This window comes from Meriones unguiculatus, chromosome 1, assembly GCF_030254825.1.
Source record: "Meriones unguiculatus strain TT.TT164.6M chromosome 1, Bangor_MerUng_6.1, whole genome shotgun sequence".
NCBI lineage: Eukaryota > Metazoa > Chordata > Mammalia > Rodentia > Muridae > Meriones > Meriones unguiculatus.
Genome location: NC_083349.1, coordinates 82,374,529 through 82,396,071, shown reverse-complemented (window position 1 = coordinate 82,396,071; position 21,543 = coordinate 82,374,529). Strand labels below are relative to the sequence as shown.

General features: G+C 38.9%; 1 protein-coding gene across 3 annotated transcripts in view; it reads right to left on the bottom strand.

Annotated features, from left to right (window-relative positions):
* Nucleotides 1-21,543, bottom strand: part of Stk3 (serine/threonine kinase 3) — a 348,343-nt gene that overhangs the window by 76,584 nt on the left and 250,216 nt on the right. For all 3 annotated transcript variants that reach the window (XM_060392896.1, XM_060392903.1, XM_060392906.1), the window contains 2 exons: nucleotides 14,754-14,946; nucleotides 1,138-1,313 (listed from right to left, as the gene is read on the bottom strand). In XM_060392896.1, coding sequence (XP_060248879.1) covers nucleotides 1,138-1,313; nucleotides 14,754-14,946 — 369 coding nt within the window. The remainder of the gene's footprint in view (nucleotides 1-1,137; nucleotides 1,314-14,753; nucleotides 14,947-21,543) is intronic.

Sequence of the window (21,543 nt, the reverse complement as noted above, 5' to 3'; positions counted from 1 at the left end):
GAAATGTACAATGATGCCCTACTGACCAACGATTATTATATTTAATATGAATAGTCTAAACATTTATCTTACAACACAGTTTGGCTAAATGGGTATAAAAACAGATCCTACTTATATGCTGTTTTCAGAATTCTGTTTCCATTCAATTCTTAAAGGAGGTAATGATAAAACAATAGAAATAGATAGGCTTACAAATGTGAGTGAAAAGAAAGCTGGTAGAATTATAGTGAGTATTGGTATAAGGTACTACAGAGCAAAGAAAACTACCAGATGTAAGCAGCAGCAGTACAAATATATATGACTAATTCACTGAGAATATATAGCAATCACACATCTGTATGCACCAGGATACTATTGCATTTTCTTTTTTTTTTTTTTACTTTTTTTACTTTTATTTTTTTCTTATCAGTTACATTTTTCTACTTAAATTTTAAGATATGCATCTATATACATTTTTTGCTTATAAGTATTGTTTATTAATAAATATAATTATAGAGAATTATAATTTTATTTGAAAAATAACTTTTCCAAAATATTCTGCAAAAGCAACAAATTATTTAAAACTTGGTGAAGCAAAATTTTACTGCAATTTTTATTTTGTTTCATCAAAGAATTCAACGGATTGTTTTCCAAGTTCTGGAAACAAGTACATTAAGATGATTTTCCTATGTTCTTTGCATTCTTAACAGAAACAATAATGAACCAAGTAGAAGAAATAAAGAAAATGTAACAAAATACACACTAGGACACAATTTTATATCCCACCTAGACACAATTTTAATGAAAAAAAATCAAGTCTAATTTACACTGGCTTCAGTTAATTTTCAGTGTCTAGGTTATGAGACAAAGTCCATGTGCAAGTCATGTTAAGAGTATTTTGACTCTGCGTGATTTATTTTGATAACTGAAATGGTTATCATTTACAGTATTTTAGAGGGCCTAAATATTTCTCTAAATTCAAGCTGATCTATTCAGCAATGTTTACATTTTGTTGCTTGTACAGTTCTATAAGTAAGCTACAATTCCAGCCATAGCTATTGCTACTCAGTGTGTAGTTCATGAATACACTGTCCTTATTCATGAACTATGCCCCTCAGTGTGATAAGAGAGAAAACGAGAGAAAGAGAGCACACTTACAAAGTCGAAGTCCCCGTCCTGAGGAGCTCTCCAGTTGTCAGGGAAGACGCTGTGTGTCACAGGGCAGGGCTCATGCAGGCTCTGATCGCAATCTTCGTGGCTCTTGTTCTTGAAGTCTTGCTTATCAAAGTAGTCCATGAAAGATGGTCTTTGTACTTGGGGTGATGTTGCATTTCCTTAGGTAAGCAAATGCAGAAGGAGGGTATAAGTTCTAACATTTAAAAAAATATGACATTTATTTAAATTGGGAATTATTTTTAGTGAGCCATATAATCAATTTGTCCTGGTCAAAGTCAAGGCTGACAGTAAGCTCGTGAATAGAAGGCAAGATGAAAGAAAAAGTACTCAGGCCAAACAAGTTTCAAATAAATACATAAAGACCCCAAATATTCTTGATTATAAAAACACTTCATTATTTTAGTAGATAACTTTATCATAATTTTACTAAAATATTACCAATGTCAGGGCAATACATCTAAAACATTTCTGTTGTTTCTGTTTGTCTGTGCTGCTCTATGATATACTTTTAAGCTGTTAAGAAATTGGAAGGACTGATGAAGTTTTTTCTTCCATCAATTGTTTCCTTGTATGTCTTTGTAGCTGATTCCCCAGCTCCCTGGGCTCTTATGGCTTTGCCTGTCTTATTTACAGCTATGTCTCAGGAAGGCATTTCTTTAGCTCCAACTGTTTTAAGCTCTATTTCCAAGTTTACAACTGCTTATTATTACACCACTCAGTGGATATGTATCTGAGTTAATAGTTAACTTTTGACACTAAAACCAAGACTCTCTCCCCAAATTTGTAGTTCCTCCCACCATTCCATTCACATCTCTGCCAAGGTCGACATCTTTTACTCAATCCTTACAGTAATGAAGCTGACAATTCATTCAGACTTTACTCTTCCTAAAACTGACCCAAAAGTGGCTTTTAATTCTTTTTCTCAAGAGTTGTTTAAATTTTCTTTAACACATAATCTGTAACTATTTTTGTCTACACCACAAGAAATGACTGATGGCACAGCAGACGCCGAACCACTGTGCTCCAGGGAACACAACTCTGATTATACTGTCACCAGAGTGACCTTTATAATTACAAACAAACCAGGTCATTCTGCTCAGAATCTTTTGATGGCTTATTTTTGTTATTGAACAATTACAGTAAAAAATAAACATTGTGAATAACGAATTTAAAAAAATGTGGTTGAGGCCTTCATTGGTAGTTTCTAAATTGGATTCCTTAAAGTCTAAAGGCTTTAAGAATGTCCCAGAGACCACCAAGAAGGCATTGCTCATATAATTCTCCAGATAGGAAGTAAGCTACCTTCTTTTTACAGAAGGACTTCTGGGGGTGGGAGGGGGGGCGGTGTACAGGAAACTGAACTTTGCCCTGTCATTTATATTCATGTTTCAAGTAAGCCCCTTTCACATATTTGTCACTCACACATCAGATGGCAAAGGTGATGGTTCTGTCTTTGCTGTTTGTTTTCAGATAAAACAGCCCCAGTTCTGTCAACATGACATGTTCCTCAGACTCCTCACCATCCTATTTACTTGCCTACAGGAACACACCAGCCTCGCAATGCTGTAAATTGAGACAATAGTCAAAACAGCCATCTGGCCAATTTAGAATGCACTTAACTCTGACAGTGAAAAAGCACTGTTTACTAAAGATGGGATATGAAATTATTTTCAACAGAACGGCGCAATGCTAAAAAGCTGCACTTTCACTCTCTAACAGAGGATGAATCAGAATCAATGCCTACTTTCTGTCATAACTTCAAGAGTGAGGAATTCTTTAACTTAAAAAAAAAAAGAGTGGCAATGTCCAACTCCAATATGGTAGTTTTGTTTTATCTTATTATATTTTATTTTGTTATGTTTCATTATTATCCTTTAGAAGCCTGTTTGTTTTCTAATGGGACAGAAAAGAAATGGCTCTGGATAGGAGGGGAGATAGAAAGCAACTAGGAGAAGTAGAGGGAGGGAGAAACCATAATAAGGGTATATTATGTGCTAAAAAAAAATCTATATTCATACAGGCATCCATCTTATCTTTCCTTTCCAACCTCACAAAGCTCTATGTGTACTTATTTGGCATATTTGGATTGTAGATGAATTTGCTCAGTGCATGTATTTGTCTAAAATACCTCATGTTTTTTAAATGATACAAACTTTTCACTGGCTTCATACTGGCTAGGTAGTTTATTTTAAATGGTAAACCACATATAACATAAAATTTACACCTCTTTCCTAGTATATATCTAAAAAGCTAAAAGAGGGGTCATGTAGACACATTTGCACATCCACAGTGTTATTCACAGTGGCTAAAACAGAGAAGCCACTCAACTGTTGACTGACAGACAAAATAAGCAAGCTGTGAGGAAGGGGGAAGGAGCCGGTGGATGCAACAAGATTATATTACTGACACAAATGGAAAACACATTTCATTAACATTTTTAACAAAATTTAAATGCCCTTAATTTGTCTCTGGACCTCATTACTAAAACACATATTTCTGCATTTTCAGAACTGAAATTAGGTTCTACTGCAATTTCTTACTATAAAATAGGATCTATAAATTGAACCTCAGTCTCAATTTGTACCTATTTTATGAGAATAGAGAAAAATAACACATTAAGTTAAAACTACATTTGTATAAATTCTCTGTAAGATACTAGAGAAAATCAAATAACAAAGTGAGAAGTGAGGAGATAACAAAGAAGTCCTTTATTTAGTATTTTTCTCTCTTTTTTTATTTACTTTCTTCCTCCCTCTCTCCCTTCTCCTTCATTGCTCTTACTAAAAGTAAGTATGTGTATGTCATAGAATTATGTGCATAGCTGTTTAAGTGCTGATTTTCAACAAGTCTTAAAATGAGTCATATGCATAAAGACATTTGAAAAATTTAACACAAACACAATAAGCATTCTTTATGCTCATCCAGGAAACCTGAATCAGAGAGGAGAGAAAAATGACCTTTGGTGGATGGAACTTAAGCAATGGGAAAGTAAAATTTGCAAAGACCAGCCCAGGTTGGTTGGCCCTGAACTCACAATCTTCTTGCTTCAGCCTCCTGAATGTTGACCTCCTTCTTTACAAGTAAATTCAGTATGTACAAGAGCTTTGCTTTCTCTCTCTCTCTCTCTCTCTCTTCCTCTCTCTCTCTCTCTCTCTCTCTCTCAAACAACTAATATTGGTCAGTAAGCCCTGACCAATATTCCTTCTCAGATCTTCCTCCTCTCTGCATACCAGGCCATGAGCACACTGTTCTCACTACCTCTCTTTTTACTCAGCACTGGTTTCACTTCTGATATTCTAGACATGATCTATGCTTTCTCCTAACACATGGAATCTCTCCTTTCAGAAACTCTACCAATAGTTTGGTGTTATAGTGAAGCACTTGTTGGAGGTTGGTTTGATGCTGGCTCTCAAGATCTGGTTAAACCAATCCTTGTTAAACCAAACCTGCCTAGGTCATTATACATGAGTGGTTGATTAAACAGCCTATACCTGGGCAGGGCAGAAAGGGGTAGGCGTGGCTAGGGTTCCTGGGCTTTTGGGTTCAAGAGAGAATCATGGAAAAGAGATGGACAAACAGGAAGAGAAGAGGAAGGAGGATACCACAATGGGGTGTGGGAAAGAAACCACCTGGGCTGAGACGAAGGACTCCAATAACGACATGAAAAGGCCCAGATGAAGAATACAAGCAAATACCATGGGATTATGTATGGAAGGTAGACCAGAGGAGGAGGATTAAGGTGGTTGGCATTGGATGGGAGCTGGGAGATGGATAGTGAGGTTATTGAGCCAGCGTACGTAAAATATCTGCCTGGCCCAAGGTAAGTAAGGCAATTATAAAATCTAACAGGTGTCTATGACTTATTATTTGTGATAGCATGTTAAATAACACCACTCTGATAACCTTAGGGCTAATAAATAACATTATATAGTTCAAAACACTTTTTTTATTTACTACAACAAGCACTTAAGGGTCTTTTGATATACAAGTGACTCCCTTTCTATATGTGTGACTGATGCAAGTGTGTGTGTGTGTGTGTGTGTGTGTGTGTGTGTGTGTGTGAACTAAACCCTGGGTCTTGCACCACCACTGTCTCACTGAAATCCACACCTCCAGCCCACTACAACTCCAGATTCAGATCTTTGTATCTGAAAAAAATTCACTCAAAGCATAATAGAGCTGAATGAAGACCAACTTTTTCCTTCGAGAAGCTAGTATCAGTGAAGCAGTGACTCTAATATAACCTATGTAGCAAGAGCAACATCAAATAACCTACATGGAGAACAATGTGTGAAACCTATTAACATATTTAGGTTAATAGCATCTTGTTACAAAGCCCTCTGAGAAGAAAAATCTAACAGAACAGATTGCCTTCTTTTATTTAAACTTCTGTTAACTGTGCAAGAGAGAGTTATTAGAAAACATTAATATTTTATGAAAAAAGCCTTCAAAACTAAAAGCAAGATTACCTCAGTAGACATTTCCTTTCATGGAAGAGTAGAGAAAAGGCTGAGTGAAAGCTAACACTTCCTTCTATAGTAAGTCAGAGAGTTAGAAGCTAAACAAAGGAAAGCGGAAAGCAGTGGCAAGAGAAAGGGAGGGCAGATGATCCCCAGGCTCAATAACAAGACTCCACCTCAGAACCCTTCTCCTGCTGTAGAGCATGAGACTGAAGTCAGCCTATCCAGTCAGGAGGTCTCTCATGTCTGCTGCCCCTCCTTTCCTGTCAGGTAAGAAGGCCCTTCTCTTCTGGCACAGGGGCCAGGTGACACAATTCTGACCAATTATATAAAAGAAGAGTTTCCCAAAGTTCTGATCTTGAGATGAGCTTGGTTTTCTCTTTCTTTCTCTTTCCTCATGCTGAGAATCTGGATTTGGACTTAGTGGTTGGAAAGCTATCGTTCTTCTGCAGGCCGAATGAATGAAACAGCCTAAATATGGACTCACAGAAGGCAATGCTGGCACCATGACACCCCTCCACCAGCACAGAACGTTCTATGGATTTCCTGTTAAGTACTAAAAGAAGAGAAATTAATCCTATTTTATTTTAGCAACCATTATTTGGCCTTCATGGTACATGTGGTCAAAGTCAGCCCTTAACTAGTACATTTCTGCTCATAGAGTGAAAACTTTATTATTATTTTTTAAGTAGGCAGATCAAGGAACTTCAGTTTTGCTGTAGAAATATCCCAATTTAAAACTTTAAATTCACTATTATATGTACGAATTTAATTATATCTATATTTCAGATATATTATAGTTGTGAAAGTCTTTTCCAGTCTGACCTATAAACCTATAGGAAAATGTTTTATGGTTTCCATACTCAAGTCTGAACATTAGGAAGACATGAAGTCTGAACTGACCGTCTTCTGTAGCCATGAAAGACTTTCAGAGGTTGTTGCATTTGGTTGAGTTGTTGGCCATGGAGTAGGGGTGGAAGCGGGGGTGGAGCTAGCATTAGAACAGAGGGTCTCTCTCTAAAACTGACAGTGGGACCCTACTGCCAAGGACAACATCAACACAGTTCACTGAATAAAGAGAGGTCGAGCTGGTGTCTTCATGGAACCCCTATATTCTAGGACACGAACTCAGCCACAAAATCTCAATCTGCGATCTCTGCCGGCTGCTAGCAAGATGTCCTGGGGCCATGGTGATGGAGAACTTGTGGGAGTGGCTAAGCAACATCTGGCTTAACTTGAGGCCCATGCCAGGAGAGTGAGCTCGTACCCAACACTCCTGGATGACCAGGAACCAGAGACTGGATAGCCCAGAGACTTGTAGGGCAGAACTAAACTCGGCTGGGGAAAAAAAAAATCAATGAAATGATTCCTAATGATATTCTGCTATACTTTTTGGTGCCTTGTCCAGTCATTATCAGAGAGGTTTCCTTCAGCAGCAGAGGGGAGCAGTGCAGAGACAGAAAATCTCTGAGGGTCCCTCCCCTCAGAGCTCAGGGAACCGGGGAAAGACTGTAGGAATCAGAGGGGATAGAGGACACCAGGAGTACAGCCCACTGAATCAGCCAAGCAGGTTTACACAGGACAGACAGAGACTAAAGTGGCAAGCACAAGGCCGGAACGGGTCTGCACCAGGTCTTCTGCATATATATTGTGGCTGTTAGCTTGGTGTTTTGTGGTATGCCTAACAGTGGGAGCAGGCATGTCTCTGACTCTTTTCTTCCTGTTGGGTTGCCTGTGAAGCCTTGATATAAGGGTGTTTACCTTGTCTTGTTTTGTTGTGTTTAGTTGCTGTTTGTTGGGGTCTGCTTTTTTTTAAAGGGTCTTGGAGATAGGGGAGGTAGAAGGGAAGGGTTTGGAAGGGTGGAGGGAGCGAAAACTGTGCTCCTGGCATATTGTATAAGAGAAGAATCTATTTTCAGTAAAAAACAAAAACAAAACAAAACAAAACAAAAAACCCTTGAGCTGTTGAGCTGGTTTGTCTTGAACAATGGGTGACTTAGGGAAATGGATCTGCTCTTATTTTATACTTGAAATCTAGTTAACTATGAAAGGAATTTTTCTTCTAGTTCTGGGCTTTGTTTATAGCATATAGGAAGTATAACATCATTTGACTAAATGTACAGTGGCTGAACACTGTAGTCCCTTAAAGTTTCTGCATAGTTAAGGCCATAGAACTTTTGTAAAGGGTTTCAAAGAATGCTGTAAGAAACAGGGAACACGGGCTAGAGAGACAGCTCAGTGGCTAAGAGCACTTGCTGATCTTGCAGAAGACTAACCTCCCAGCACTTCCATGGTCTCCAACCCAACTTCAATCCCAGAGCATCCAGAGCCTTGTAGTGGCCTCCTCACACAGCAGGTACGCACGATGCACACACAGACATGTGAGCAAAACCACATACAACAAAAATAAATAATTCTTAAAAAATATAAATGGTGCAGACAAAACCTCGAAAGACATTTAACGCACATATTAAATAAAGGACACCCCTATTTCTTCTAAAAAAATTCTTAATAATAACCAACTCCTAAGTCAGAAATAAGCATTCTGACAGAGACTTAACAAACCTAAAAATCAACTTAAATAAAAAAGGCAGTCTCTTCCATTAGATTTTTCTTTTTGGATGACTTTATAACAGGATTTCTATTCAAATGTATATGCTTAAATATCTAAATATTTTCTATTCTTACTTTAAAACTCAGTTATTAACATTTAAATTGTATCTTTGCTATACACAAAAAAGTTTAAATAGATTTTTAAAATGCTCTAAAAAGTAAAATAGATTAAATTTGTTTTGAAAGTTAGTGGGAGGGGCAGCTCTAACTGCCTAGTTAATATTTTACTGTACAATACGAAACACATGCCACAGTGTACAGCTGAGTCTCCAGGGGGGAAAAGAGGATGAAGTTTCTTACTTGCAACTGAGGGGGAGGAGAAGACATAAGAACTTGGGCCTTGTAATGAGAACGAAGTAGACAGTCATATGTGATTGTGGTTGCTATGGCAAATACTTTCTTACAACACTAAAAGGGTAACCACATAAAACTGACATAATTTCTCCAGCTACAGTTAAATTCTGACTCTAGCTTATTAAAATATACTTTATTGTAATAATAAACTTAATATTTGAAATCACTTAGTTCCTCATTTTTGGCCCAATCCTTTCAACTTACTTGCTTATATAACCAAAACCCCATTAGCAACAAAGAAAAAAAAATAACCAGCACTCATTCCTTCTGTGCCTATGAAACTTTAAAGAAAAAAGAGCTGTTTTCCAGTGCTTTCATTCATTCCTTTAAACATTTACAAGGATACTAAGTTATGTGGAATATAATTTTATAAAACATGTCAGTCCAACATAATTATTCATAAACGTTCCAGTTTAGATATGCCTTCTAAGCAAATAAGTTCTTCATGAAAAGGTAAGTATATTTTATTGAAAAATTTAAAATTTAAAAATAATTAAGCAAAATGCGATGTGTTTGATTTTTAATATCTTAGCACGGTGTGACAAAGGTACTAAAGTATAAAGGATGAAGTATCCACTCATAGATGCAGGGTAATGTATGTCAGCATCAAAGGCATTCATGAGCATTGCCTAATTTGTTCTTCTACAAGTAATTTAAAATATGAGTATTTTACCTCATTAATGATCTTGGAAGTCTGTCCTCTAATTTGTTGCCAAGAATACAGTAAACATATACAAAAATCAGGATGGGATATGGAAATTACTTAAATGAGTTTTTCCTAGCTTTATCATAGTGCGTTTTAAAACAAAAGGGTACACAAAGCCCAGCAAAGGTTCTGAGCTGAGGCACGAGGAAGTGAGAGGTCCAGGAAGAGCAGCTGCTCAGGGTTCACAGGACCCAACTGTCCAGCAGGAGGGTCTGACAACAGTTGAGGATGCACGAACATGCTTGTGCAGGGAACACTGGCCAGCTGTTTTCCATCTCTACGGGGGGCACAAGAGAGGAAACAGACAAACTGAAGCCTGAGCTTTCAGTTAAACAAAAAGAATAGAGAAATAAGCACAATAATTGTGTGTCTATAGAAATCTTTCTTTGGAGGCCTTTAGAAGATACTCATTTGCACAAGGAAAACAAGAATTGCCATGTTTGGCTTGTGCTTTGTGGTACTAAATCAGATCCACTCAACCAAGATGCACTATCTGATTGTCTTGAGTTGGCTACATCAAACAACCCCAAGCTCAGGGCACACAGACAACTAGAGTGTGTTTGGTGCCCACGTGGAGCTCCAAACTACTGTAATCACACCATAACAGCTGGGTACCTACCACTTCTATAGAGAAGAGTAAAGGGTTTCTAACAGCCAGAAATACTAGTGGGTATTGCGACAATATGCATGAGAGGGATGGCTTATATTGTTATATTTACTGCCATATCTTGGCAAAATTCAACTTACTAGTTAAAGAGGCATATAATTACTGTTTTTTTTCTTTGAAGTTTATCTATCTATTTATCTGTCTATCTATCTATCTATCTATCTATCTATCTATCTATCTCCCCCCTCCGCCCTAACTCCTTCCTCCCCCATCTGTGTATGCCTGAATTGTACTTATGGAGACAAAGGCAGATGTCAGGTGTCATCCTTAATCACTTCCCCATTTATCTGAGACAGGGTTCCTTGCTGAGCCTGGAGCCCAATGACTGGAGAGAATACCCGGTCAGCAAGCACATGCTCCTGCCTCCACATGTCCAGGGTACAGCACCATGCCCAGGTAGGTGCATTTATTCCTTTGGCTCAAGACTTTATAATTATGTGAATATTTTATTCGTGAGCATTAAGTATGATTCAGTATTTATATGTTTGTATCAGACTCTTTTCTAAGATGAATTTTAAATAACAGAAGAAGACAAAGGCTACACATTAGGACTGGGAGAGAAGGAAAGCAGAGTAGGCAAAAAATGAGACACAGATTGTATTCCCTTGATCTCCTTCAACTGTCTTATTGCTCTAGCAAGGACTTCCAGAACTATGTTGAAGAGATATGGAGAGAGTGGGCAGCCTTGCCTTGTCCCTGATTTCAGTGGGATTGCTTTAAGTTTCTCTCCGTTCAGTTTGATGTTGGCTATAGGCTTGCTGTATATTGCCTTTACTATGTTTATATATGTGCCTTGTATCCCTGATCTCTCCAATACTTTAAACATGAATGGGTGTTGGATTTTGTCAAAGGCTTTTTCAGCATCTAAGGAGATTATCATGTGGTTTTTTTTTCTTTCCGTTTGTTAATATGGTAGATCACATTGATGGATTTCCATATATTGAACTACCCCTGCATACCTGGGATGAAGCCTGCTTGGTCATAGTGGATGATATCTTTGATGTGTTCTTGTATTTGGTTTGCAAATATTTCGGTGAAGGTGGAAATAACCTAGATGCCCTTCAACTGAAGAATGGATGCAGAAATTGTGGTACATCTACACAATGGAATATTACTCAGCAATGAAAAACAAAGAAATCATGAAATTTGCAGGTAAATGGTGGGATCTGGAAAGGATCATCCTGAGTGAGTTATCCCAGAAGCAGAAAGACACACATGGTATATACTCACTCATATAGACATATAATATAGGATAAACCTACTAAAATCTGTACACCTAAAGAAACGAATCAAGAGGGAGGATTCTGACTAAAATGCTCAATCACCATCCCAAAAGGCGAAGAAGATGGACATCAGAAGAAGAGGAAGACAGAAAACAAGTTAGGAACCTGCCACGGAGGGCCTCCGAAAGGCTCTGCCCTGCAGACTATCAAAGCAGATGTTGATTTTTATGGCCAACTGTTGGGCAGAGTGCATGGAATCTTATGTAAGAAGTGGGAAATAGTAGGCTATGGAGAGGAAAGGAACTCCACAAGGAGAGCAACAGAACCAGAAAATCTGAGCACAGGGGTCTTTCCAGAGACTCATACTCCAACCAAGTACCATGCAGGGAGATAACCTAGAACCCCTGCACAGATGTAATCCATGGCAGTTCAGTGTCCAAGTAGGTTCCATAGTAATGGGAACAGGGACTGTCTCTGACATAAACTGATTGGCCTGCTCTTCGGTCACCTCCCCCTGAGGGGGGAGCAGTTTTACCAGGCCACAGAAGATGACAATGCAGCCACTCCTGATGAGATCTGATAGACTAGGATCAGAAGGAAGGAGAGAGGAACCTCCCCTATCAGTGGACTTGGGGAGGGGCATGCGTGAAGAAGGGGGAGGGAAGGTCGAATTAGGAGGGGAGGAAGGAGGGGTTTATGGGAAGATACAAATTGAATAAAGTGTAATTAATAAAAGTTAAAAAAAATTAAACACAGAAGTGGGTACTTGGCAGGCCATCCTTCACAGTGCTGTCTAGTGACAACAGTGGACTAGGCAGCAGAGTCATCTAATGGTCAGGCTCTCCTTCTTGGTCTTTCTTATAAGCCCTTTCTGAACCAATACTATCTTTTTCCAGAATGAACTCCCCCAAATGTCAGGCAGAACTGCATATACTTTCTTTCACTAATTAGATAAAACTGTGTGTAAGTATGTGGTGGGGGGTGGGAATCCCAGAATAAATTTCTGACCATGTTTATAAGTATATAAAATAAATCTTCAAATACATCACTTAAAATTATTTAACGTAGAATTTAGTAATTGATAAAGTCATAAAAGGTTAATATAAATAAGTTCTATAAAATCGAAACTTGATCAACTATTTCTCCACTTATTCCTAAAGCACCATCTAGCATCTCTGCTCAATGAGCTCTGGGTGCCACCCTTGTTAAATATTCCAGCTAAATGCTAAACATAGCAGTCCAGATGAGTTCTAGTGTCTGAGAATACAATGAGGCTGTTATCTCCTTGATTGAAAAGGAATTATTAAGCTGGGTACAGTGGTCCACACCTGTAGCCCCAGCACTTAGGGAGGTAGAGGCAGGTGGATATCTGTGAGTTCAAGGCCAGTCCTGTCTATAAAGCAAGTCTAGGACAGTCAGGCTGTTACACAGAGAAACCTTGTCTCGAAAAACAAACAAACAAAAAAACCAAAACACCACCAACAACAAAAGATTATTAGCCCTGGCTGCATCCCAGAAGTGCTTTTAGCTTTGGTTGTGTTTGCTGTTAATTTCTTTTCTTTCTTTTGTTTTAAAGAAAAATGCCCACACCTTCCTTATCCTATAGAACCAGTGTCTCTGTAGGACAATTGCTATGGTGCACATTTGTGAGGTTAGTGATTTGGAGCCCAATTTATCATGTAAATCAATTAAATTTAATTGCTCCAATCTATGGAAATTTTTAAGATCTCATTCTATTTTGGAATGTTTTTTATTTTATCCTACTGCATGGCCTTTACAATTCTAATAAATTTCTATCTTAAAGCTTCATGCAATTAAAATTCAATGTTTCATCTCTTAAAAATGTTGAGTGGGCCAAGGCTGAGGCCCAGGCTCTATAACAAACAAGGAGGAACCCTATATGAAAGGAGCTTATTACTTAGCCCTGTGGCAGGGTGGAATTGGTGTACCTTTCCTCTGCATGTTCTGTAAGACAAGCATTGCATTTTCTAGAATTCCTTACAACTAGAATTCTAGGTAAGCATACAATTTCATAAGAGGGCAAACAAAATAATAAACAGAGGCCACATCCTTCAGTTATTCTTCTAGTAAGCATGGTCTAGGGGATCTGAAGATCTTTACAGAAGTTCCCTGGCACCAGCTTCCCTGATGCTTAGAAGAAATGCCACAGTATGCTGTGACAGCAGCAGCAGCATCTCTGCACAGACTTTCTCCTTCAGCCTGTCCACTAGTTTTGGTAACATCTATATTTTCTACTTAAATCTCCCTGTGTTTAAATTGTCTAGTGTTGGGGCTAGCGAGAAGGCACAGCAATTAAGATCACTTGCTACTTTTCCAGAAGACATGGGTTCAGTTCCCAGCAGCCACATGAAGGAGGCTCAGAAACAGCTGAAGCTTCAGTTCCAGGGGATCAGACATGTTCTTCTGACATCTGCAGGCACCTACATATACATAGCACATACATATCCACAGGTCCAAACATATACATAAAGTAAAATGATAAATGAATCTTAAAATATCTAGACATAACTTCTATTTCTTCTAATTTATTTAAACACACTGATATAATAATTCTCACCTCAAGTTAACTCAATACAGCCCCAGACAGAAGACACACATCAGCTGGGCACTCTTACCATTTCCTCATCACAGCAGAGGTCAGAGAGTCCCTGCCCCTCTGGCACTTGAGAACTGGTATGTAGTGGAATATAACCTACCATAGAGGAGCGCACTAGCAAAGAGAAGGGAAGAGAGCAGTCAGCAGTGGCAGAGATGGCCACTGTGCTTCCCCTCACTGAAACGCTGTGTACCACACTGTTGACTGCAGGCCAGAGTTGGGTGCGGCCCATGGAAGACTTTCGGTTTTATCATTCTGTAAGCAGCACTGGTGAGGGCACTATCTCAGCAGATGCCAGCTCGTTAGCAGCCAGCTACCGACATGAGCAGCTGCAGGAGTGCATGAGACTGAGCCTTCACTGTGAGCCTTCTTATGTTTCCTCTCCTGTTTGCACTTCTGTCTCTGTGGTTTAACTGATAATTTAGACAGTGTGCAATAACATTATGTTGTATTTATTGGAACCAATTTTTAAGTTTTTTTTAATTGGAAAAGTAAATGTTAGAAACACTATCTTCTCCTTAAAATATTTCACAAATTAAATTATGGGTTTGTAACTTGCAAAAGAAAATAGTCCTGTAAAAAGTTAAAGATATATTATTCCTTTTTTTTTTTTTTTTTTTTTTTTCTGAGACAGGGTTTCACTGTCCTGGACTCACTTTGTAATCCAGGCTGGCCTCAAGTTCACAGAGATCTGCCTGCCTCTGCCTCCTGAGTGCTGGGATTAAAGGCATGCACAACCACTGCCCAGCTAAGATGTATTGTTAAGTGTTACATATATTTTAAAGCTTTTTTTTTAAGGCTGAATTTTGCTGTTAAATAAGCCCCAAGATAAAATTTTCTATAACTGTTTCTAAAAACAAAACAAAACAAAACAAAACAAAACAGAAGTGATCCTGGTTTCAATGTGAGTACACTTTCAAAAGAGAAAAGCATCATTCAGTGAGAAAAAGCCACATACTTTTCATAGTTCCATCTTCTTCTTCCTCATCCTCACTATTTATAACCATGGTCCCCAGGTCCGATTCTAACATCGTGCTATTGTGTTCAATCATCGTTTGGGCCCCTTCACTCATGGTGCTAGTGGCCCGCATCGTGCCCATGCTCTCTGCATTCGTCTTCACCATAGTGTGGGAGTCCAGCTCATCTTCATCCTGAAGGCAAAACACCACAGTGAACAAAGACTCCCCAAGACAGCCGGGTCTCCAGTTCTTAGTAAGAATGCATACATGCTTTTTCTAGTGATAAATGGTACTGTTACTATTATAATACTCAACAAGTTAAAAGGAGGGATTCAGGCAGATACTAGTATAACAGGGACTGCCCACAGCAGCATCATTTTCACAACTGTCAAAAGGTAGAAATAACCTTAGTATTTATTTTCATGTGAATGCAAAAAGCAAGATGTGTTATATACATACAAATATCATTCAGCCTTAAAAGGGAGTGAAATTCCAACACACACTGTGCTGCAATACGGATAATCTTCTCTGTGTGTGTGAGAGAGAGAGAGAGAGAGAGAGAGAGAGAGAGAGAGAGAGCATGCAGGCAAGCTAACTCTATTTACTTGATAAACCACTGAATTCTTTTCTACGATAGTATAATTTTATATTCCTAACATCAGTGACCAGGATTCTAATTCTCTGTTTCCTCACCAATATTTGTTATTTTTGATTTTTAAGTTAGCAGGCCTTCTGGTGTTGGTCTCCTTGGTTTGTCTGTGGTATATATGCAAGATTAGAGTCTCACAACAGTGTGATGCAGCCATGATCATTCAGGCCTTTACAGCCATTGAAGCAGGACATTCGCCCCAAGCATGGTTGGATACCATAAAAAGCTAAAATGTTACGCTCAGGATGCGAGGCTAAGCACTGCACTCAGGGTCAGCCGCTTTGGACCCAGAGAAGAGCATGTCTGATTGCATGCGGGTTGATGCCCCAGGTCCCGCCTCTGAGAAAAAGGTATCGGACGGGTCTGATGCTCTTTGGGTGGATGACACCTAAATGAACATCGGTACAAAGTCCCAATTTATTTCTAATATCAGAGATCAGACCTCTACTCTTGCCTGATGCGTCTAAAACAAAAAGGGGGAACTGTAGAGAGCTGCAGAATGCTGTGCCTTAAAGATGGAGCTGGTTTTCGCCTTCCACCTTCCCGATGGTGAGTGCTCTCTGTCACGAACAATTCCACATTTGGCTAAGGCTGAGGATCTGGCTTGCTTCCATGTATGTGGACCTATCTGCATTGCCCACGTGGCACGCCTGGGTTGGCTACCCAGAGGCTATTTAAGCTGTGGGCTGGCTTTCCCCAGGGTCAGATGATTGTTCAAGGTTCCTGAATAAACTGCATTAAAAAAAAACAAAACAAAACAACAACAACAAAAAAGAATGGTAACCAAAATGGGTACGAAGCAGTGTTACTCTTGTTTGATTTATATTTTCTAAATACTAGTGATACTGAGAAATCTTTCACATATTTAATAGCTCACTTGTGTATCTTCTTTGAAAAAGTGTTTATTGAAGACCTTTGGCCTTTTCTTTCTTTCATAGCTTTTTGAGGCATAGTCTCTCTGTGTGACCAGGCTAGACTTGAACTGGTAACTTCTGGCCCTCCCTCCTAAGAGCTGGGATCACAGACCTGTGCCACTATGCCTCGCTTCCTCTGCCCAGTTTGACTCAAGCTGCTTGTTGCAGCAGAACTGTCAGGACTGTAGACTTATACAATCTGATTAACACTTGATTAGATATTTGATTTGCAAATATTTTTTTCTTCTCCTGTGAGTTGCCTTTTCACCTTTTGGATGGCATCTTTTGATGCACAGTAGGTTTTTACTTTAAAGAAGTTGAATTTATCTTTTTTCTTTTCCTGATTTTGTTGCCGGCAGTTTTAAGTGTTTCACAAAAAAAGGCAGACAATGTAAATGTGAAGGCACCTACTTCATGTACAGATGTACACGCAGGCAAAATACCCATGATCCTATTTTTTAATTAAAATACAGTTCTTATACAGGCATACAAAGTGCAGATGTGGAGAAAAGCAACCCAATCCTGCATTCTCAGCAACACAGGTGACTTGAAGTAATGGTGGCGGGTGCATGGCTATCTGATACTTTCCTCTTCCTCAGCCTTACTGACAAGCCTGGGCACCACACCTCATCTTGTGGTCTTCTCCCAGAGCCCCTCATCTTTATTCTCCTGCTTCCAACTGTCTGACCTGTCCTTATTTACTCCTCAGGGACATCTACACCTCAGGACCCCACATCAGCCCTGTCCACATCTGTCTCTTCTTTGCTGGGGTCTCGTCAGCAGCTTCACAGAACAGCAGCCCCCGTGTTTTCATTCTCCTTCACTCCTGTATCCAACCCATCAACAAGCTGTTTAGGCTTCCTGTCTTCTTCTGTCATTCCGGAAGCCACGGAGCATGCTGCCCAGCTTACCCCTTGACTAGTGTGTGTTAGCACCACCAAACTGAAGATACTTTCAGAAACTACAAAGGAATTAGTTCTATTCCCATCTCAACTGGCTTACCAGGCATACAATTTCCCACAAATGTTTTAAACTCTGAACTCTAGGCTTTTCATCGGTGTTATTATGACAAAATTAAGAAGTTGTGAAAACTTCATGCTACATGGAACAAGGGGATTTCATACTGTTCTAGTCATTCTTGAATATTATTTGTATCACAATACTGAGGAAACTTCAGTGGGTCCTGGTTCTTGCCTATACTTTAAAGTCCTCTCTGCTCTTACCTTGCCATTCCTATTTTCTTATTTTCCATATGTCCTCCACCACAGATGAGCTGCGTGAACATTCACCATACTCCTCAATGCTGCTTTGCTTATTAAGACTCCCTTTCTGTTCATGTCTTATTGCTACAGAATGCCCTCCCTCTGTGCTGACTTCTAAAGATCATCAATTTGACAGGCTCAAGATTCACTAAGGAGACGGCCTGTGACAGATTATCTGGATTTGATCAATCTTTGACCCTACCGCTGATGGATTTTCTGATGAGGTTATCTGAGTTGAGAGACCATCCTGAAGCTGGGCAGTACCTTCCTTGGACATGGGTCCTGGACTGAATATGATGGCGTGACTGCATTCATTGTTCTGTTTCCTGACTGTGGATGCCATGTCACTGAAAGTTCCTGCTGCTGCCTGACTTCCCTGCCTGATGGGCTGTATCTTGAATCCTAAGCCACAACAGCCCCTTCATTCCTTAAATTGCTTTTTCCAGAAATGAGAAGAGTAACTAATATACAGCCTCTACATATTTAATTAAATTCAAGCATCTTTATCTACATGGTTAACCAGCTTTTTATTAATCATTTTATTTCCCAAACCAGTAGAATTTATAACATTCAGGACAAATTGTTGCATGTAAATTTATGATTTCCTAATTTTAGCACTTATTCCATGAAAGTTCTTATAAATACATGTATCTTCTGGATAATAATAGACAAGAAAGCTGCTGAGTCAATTCATTTCATTCTACATATAAACACAGAAAGAATTTAACATTTTCAGTTTCATAGAATTGTAAAATCAATAGATTTTACAATAGGAAAAATACTTAAAGCCCTCATTTTATATCTGAAAAAAAAAAGACTACATCCATAGAGAGTAAAATTACTCTAAGGTTACATATCTATTTAAGCACAGAACTAAAATTAAGAAGTGCATTCTTTACTTTCAAAGCATTTACTCCACCACATCGGTGTAACTTATTTACAGTTTCATTTTGACTCTTGAATGCTCAGGTCAGAGATAGAGGCTTACAATGTTCAGAGGTCAGTTATCCAATTACTTTTACAAATAACACTTATTTGTACGTCTGTGTGAGTGCATGTGTGTCTGTGTTCGTGTGTGCACATTTGTCCATGTGTGAAAGCTGCAGGATATGTTCAGGAGTTGGTTTTATCCTGCCACTATCTGAGTCCTGAGGATCACATTGAGGTTGTCAGCCTTAAAGGCAACTGCCTCCTTCCCTCAGCTATTTCATTAACCTTACTTTGCAGTTCCTATTCCCGGAGTTCGGACATTACTCCACTTACAATGCTCTGAGTCACATCTTTCCCTTAAACTATCAAAGCAGCTTCATGTGTTCTCCGTTTCCACTCTTGCCTTTTCCATCTCTCGAACAGCAGGAAGACTGAGCCTTTCAGAAGAAAAACCACGTTACTCTATTGCCATAAGCACTTGGCTTTTCCTATGAAATCTTTATCACAGTGAATTGTGATCTGGCCTTATAACATGTGTCAATTCCATCCCCTGTCACATTCCTTTTGCTCACACTGGCCTCCTCAGCTGTTTCTTGAGAATTCTACCACTATTCCTCTCTGAGTCTTTAAATTGGCTGATCTTGCAGATGGAAATGTTCTTTGGTAAGACAGTGTGATCCAGAAGCTGGAAACAACCCAGATGTCCCTCAGTTGAGAAATGGATACAGAAATTGTAGCACATTTACACAATGGAATACTCATCAATCAAAAACAAGGAAATCATGAAATTTGTAGGCAAATGGTGGCAACTGGAAAAAATCTTGAGTGAGGTATCCCAGAAGCAGAAAGACACACATGGTATGTACTCACTCATTAGTGGATATTAGACATATAATATAGAATAAGCACACTAAAATCTATACACCTAAAGAAACTAATCAAGAAGGAGGACTCTGGCTAAGATGCACAATCCTCATCCAGAAAGGCAAAGAGGATGGATATCAGAAGAGGGAGAAAACAGGGAACAGGACAGAAGCCTATCACAGAGGGCCTCTGAAAGACTCTACCCTGCAGGGTATCAAAGCAGATGGTGAGACTTATAGCCAAACTTTAGGCAGAGTGCAGGCAATCTTGGAAAAGAAGTAGTAAGACCTGGAGGGGACAGGAGCTACACAAGGAGAGCAACAGAACCAAAAAATCTGAGCACAGGGGTCTTTTCTGAGACTGATACTCCAACCAAGGAGACATTCATGGAGACAACCTAGAACCCCTGTACAGATGGCAGTTCAGTGTCCAAGTGGGTTTCATAGTAATGGGAACAGGAACTGTCCCTGACATGAACTCAGTGGCCGGCTCTTTGATCACCTCCCCCTGAGGGGGGAGCAGCCTTACCAGGCCACAGAGGAAGACAATACAGCCAGTCCTGATGAGACCTGATAGACTAAGATCAGAAGGAAGGGGAGGAGGACCTCCCCTATCAGTGGACTTGGAGAGGGGCAGAATAGGGAGGAAGGATAGGATTGGGAGGGGAGGAGGGAGGAAGCTACAGGTAGAATACAGAGTGAATAAACTATAATTAATAAAAATAAAAATAAAAGAAATGCTCAAAAAAAGACAGTGTGATCCCTTATTTCCCTGATGACTCTACTCGGACGTCATCTTCTCAGAGAGGCTTCTCATGACCACCAGTTTAGCTGAAGCTTCCACTGTTCTTTACTGTTTTTGCCTCTATTCTTGCAGGTTGTAACTGGCCTTCTCTGCCTCTAGGATGCAAGTTTAATGAAGCCAAGAGACTTCTTTTTAACTTCCAAACCTGCCATGATTATCTGGGACTTAGTAGGTACATGACATTATTTTACACAAAACAATTCATATTCACTTACTAATTCATTCAGCAAGAGTTATACATTTATAACGTATCAAGTAGTTCACCAGTATCGGAAATACAGAGATGAGTAAGACATAGTTTTGTTCCACTTGGTTTTCTAAGGAATTTAAGGTTTGGGAGAAATCTTCTGACATGTGAGCAGTAAATTATGAGACAATCTCTGAAGTGCTGTAAGAAATGTGCTGATAGTACAATGAAAATCCATAGGCAGAGCCTCGACGTTTGCTTTAATAAGTGGAGAACGCCTCATGAAGAAGCTGTTCTGCAGTTCAATCTCTCTCCCCTTAAAGTTTTAACAACATATAATCTCTATACTTACAGGACACAGCACACAAAACATATAAAATTGGGGTATGACTGTTTCCAATACTTAGTGTCTGGATCCTTTAAGATTACATCTTCAATTCACTTAAAGGATGTGAAAGTTATACACAAACACAAACATAGCTGGGGTGGAATGTTCTATATCCAACATTTTTCATGAGAACTACTCTTAGACACATCCTTTCTCAGCACAAACACTACAGGATTGAATGAGATGCAACTATCCCCATGACACCATGCTGAGCTGATTATACACTTACCCTAACACTAACTGTCTGTATACCTGAACCTAAGTGCCCCATTACATTCTAAAATCTGAGAGTAGTGTTAGTTATATTCTTAATGTGCAGCATAAAGCATTGTTCTTAAAATAATTTTTACTGAATGAATGTTAAGTCCTTCACTTTGAAATATGGGAGGGCAAGAGGGTGGGGACACTGCAGTTGGGATGTATTATGAAAAATAAATAAAAAGAAAAATATTTAGACTAAATAACTAAATATTAAAAAAATAAAATATAGATGGGCCTATATTTAAATTCTAGATTATTTATGGCACTCTTTGAAATTTTAATTTAACAAATAACTTATTCAACATGAACAAAGAGGATTAATTTGTGCCTCTATCGCTGCTTTCTTAATAAAGAAAAAAAGAAAAAAATGGAGAAGTTACAAAGCATAGAATTAAGAGACAATGTTAGGTGAAGCTGTAGAAATAAAAGTTTTGTTCAAAATATATTTCTTTTTACTTACTATGTTAAGCAGAAAAGTTATTAAAGAAACTTGGGGAGGGGAAATAATTCTACTACCTAAATTTTATTGA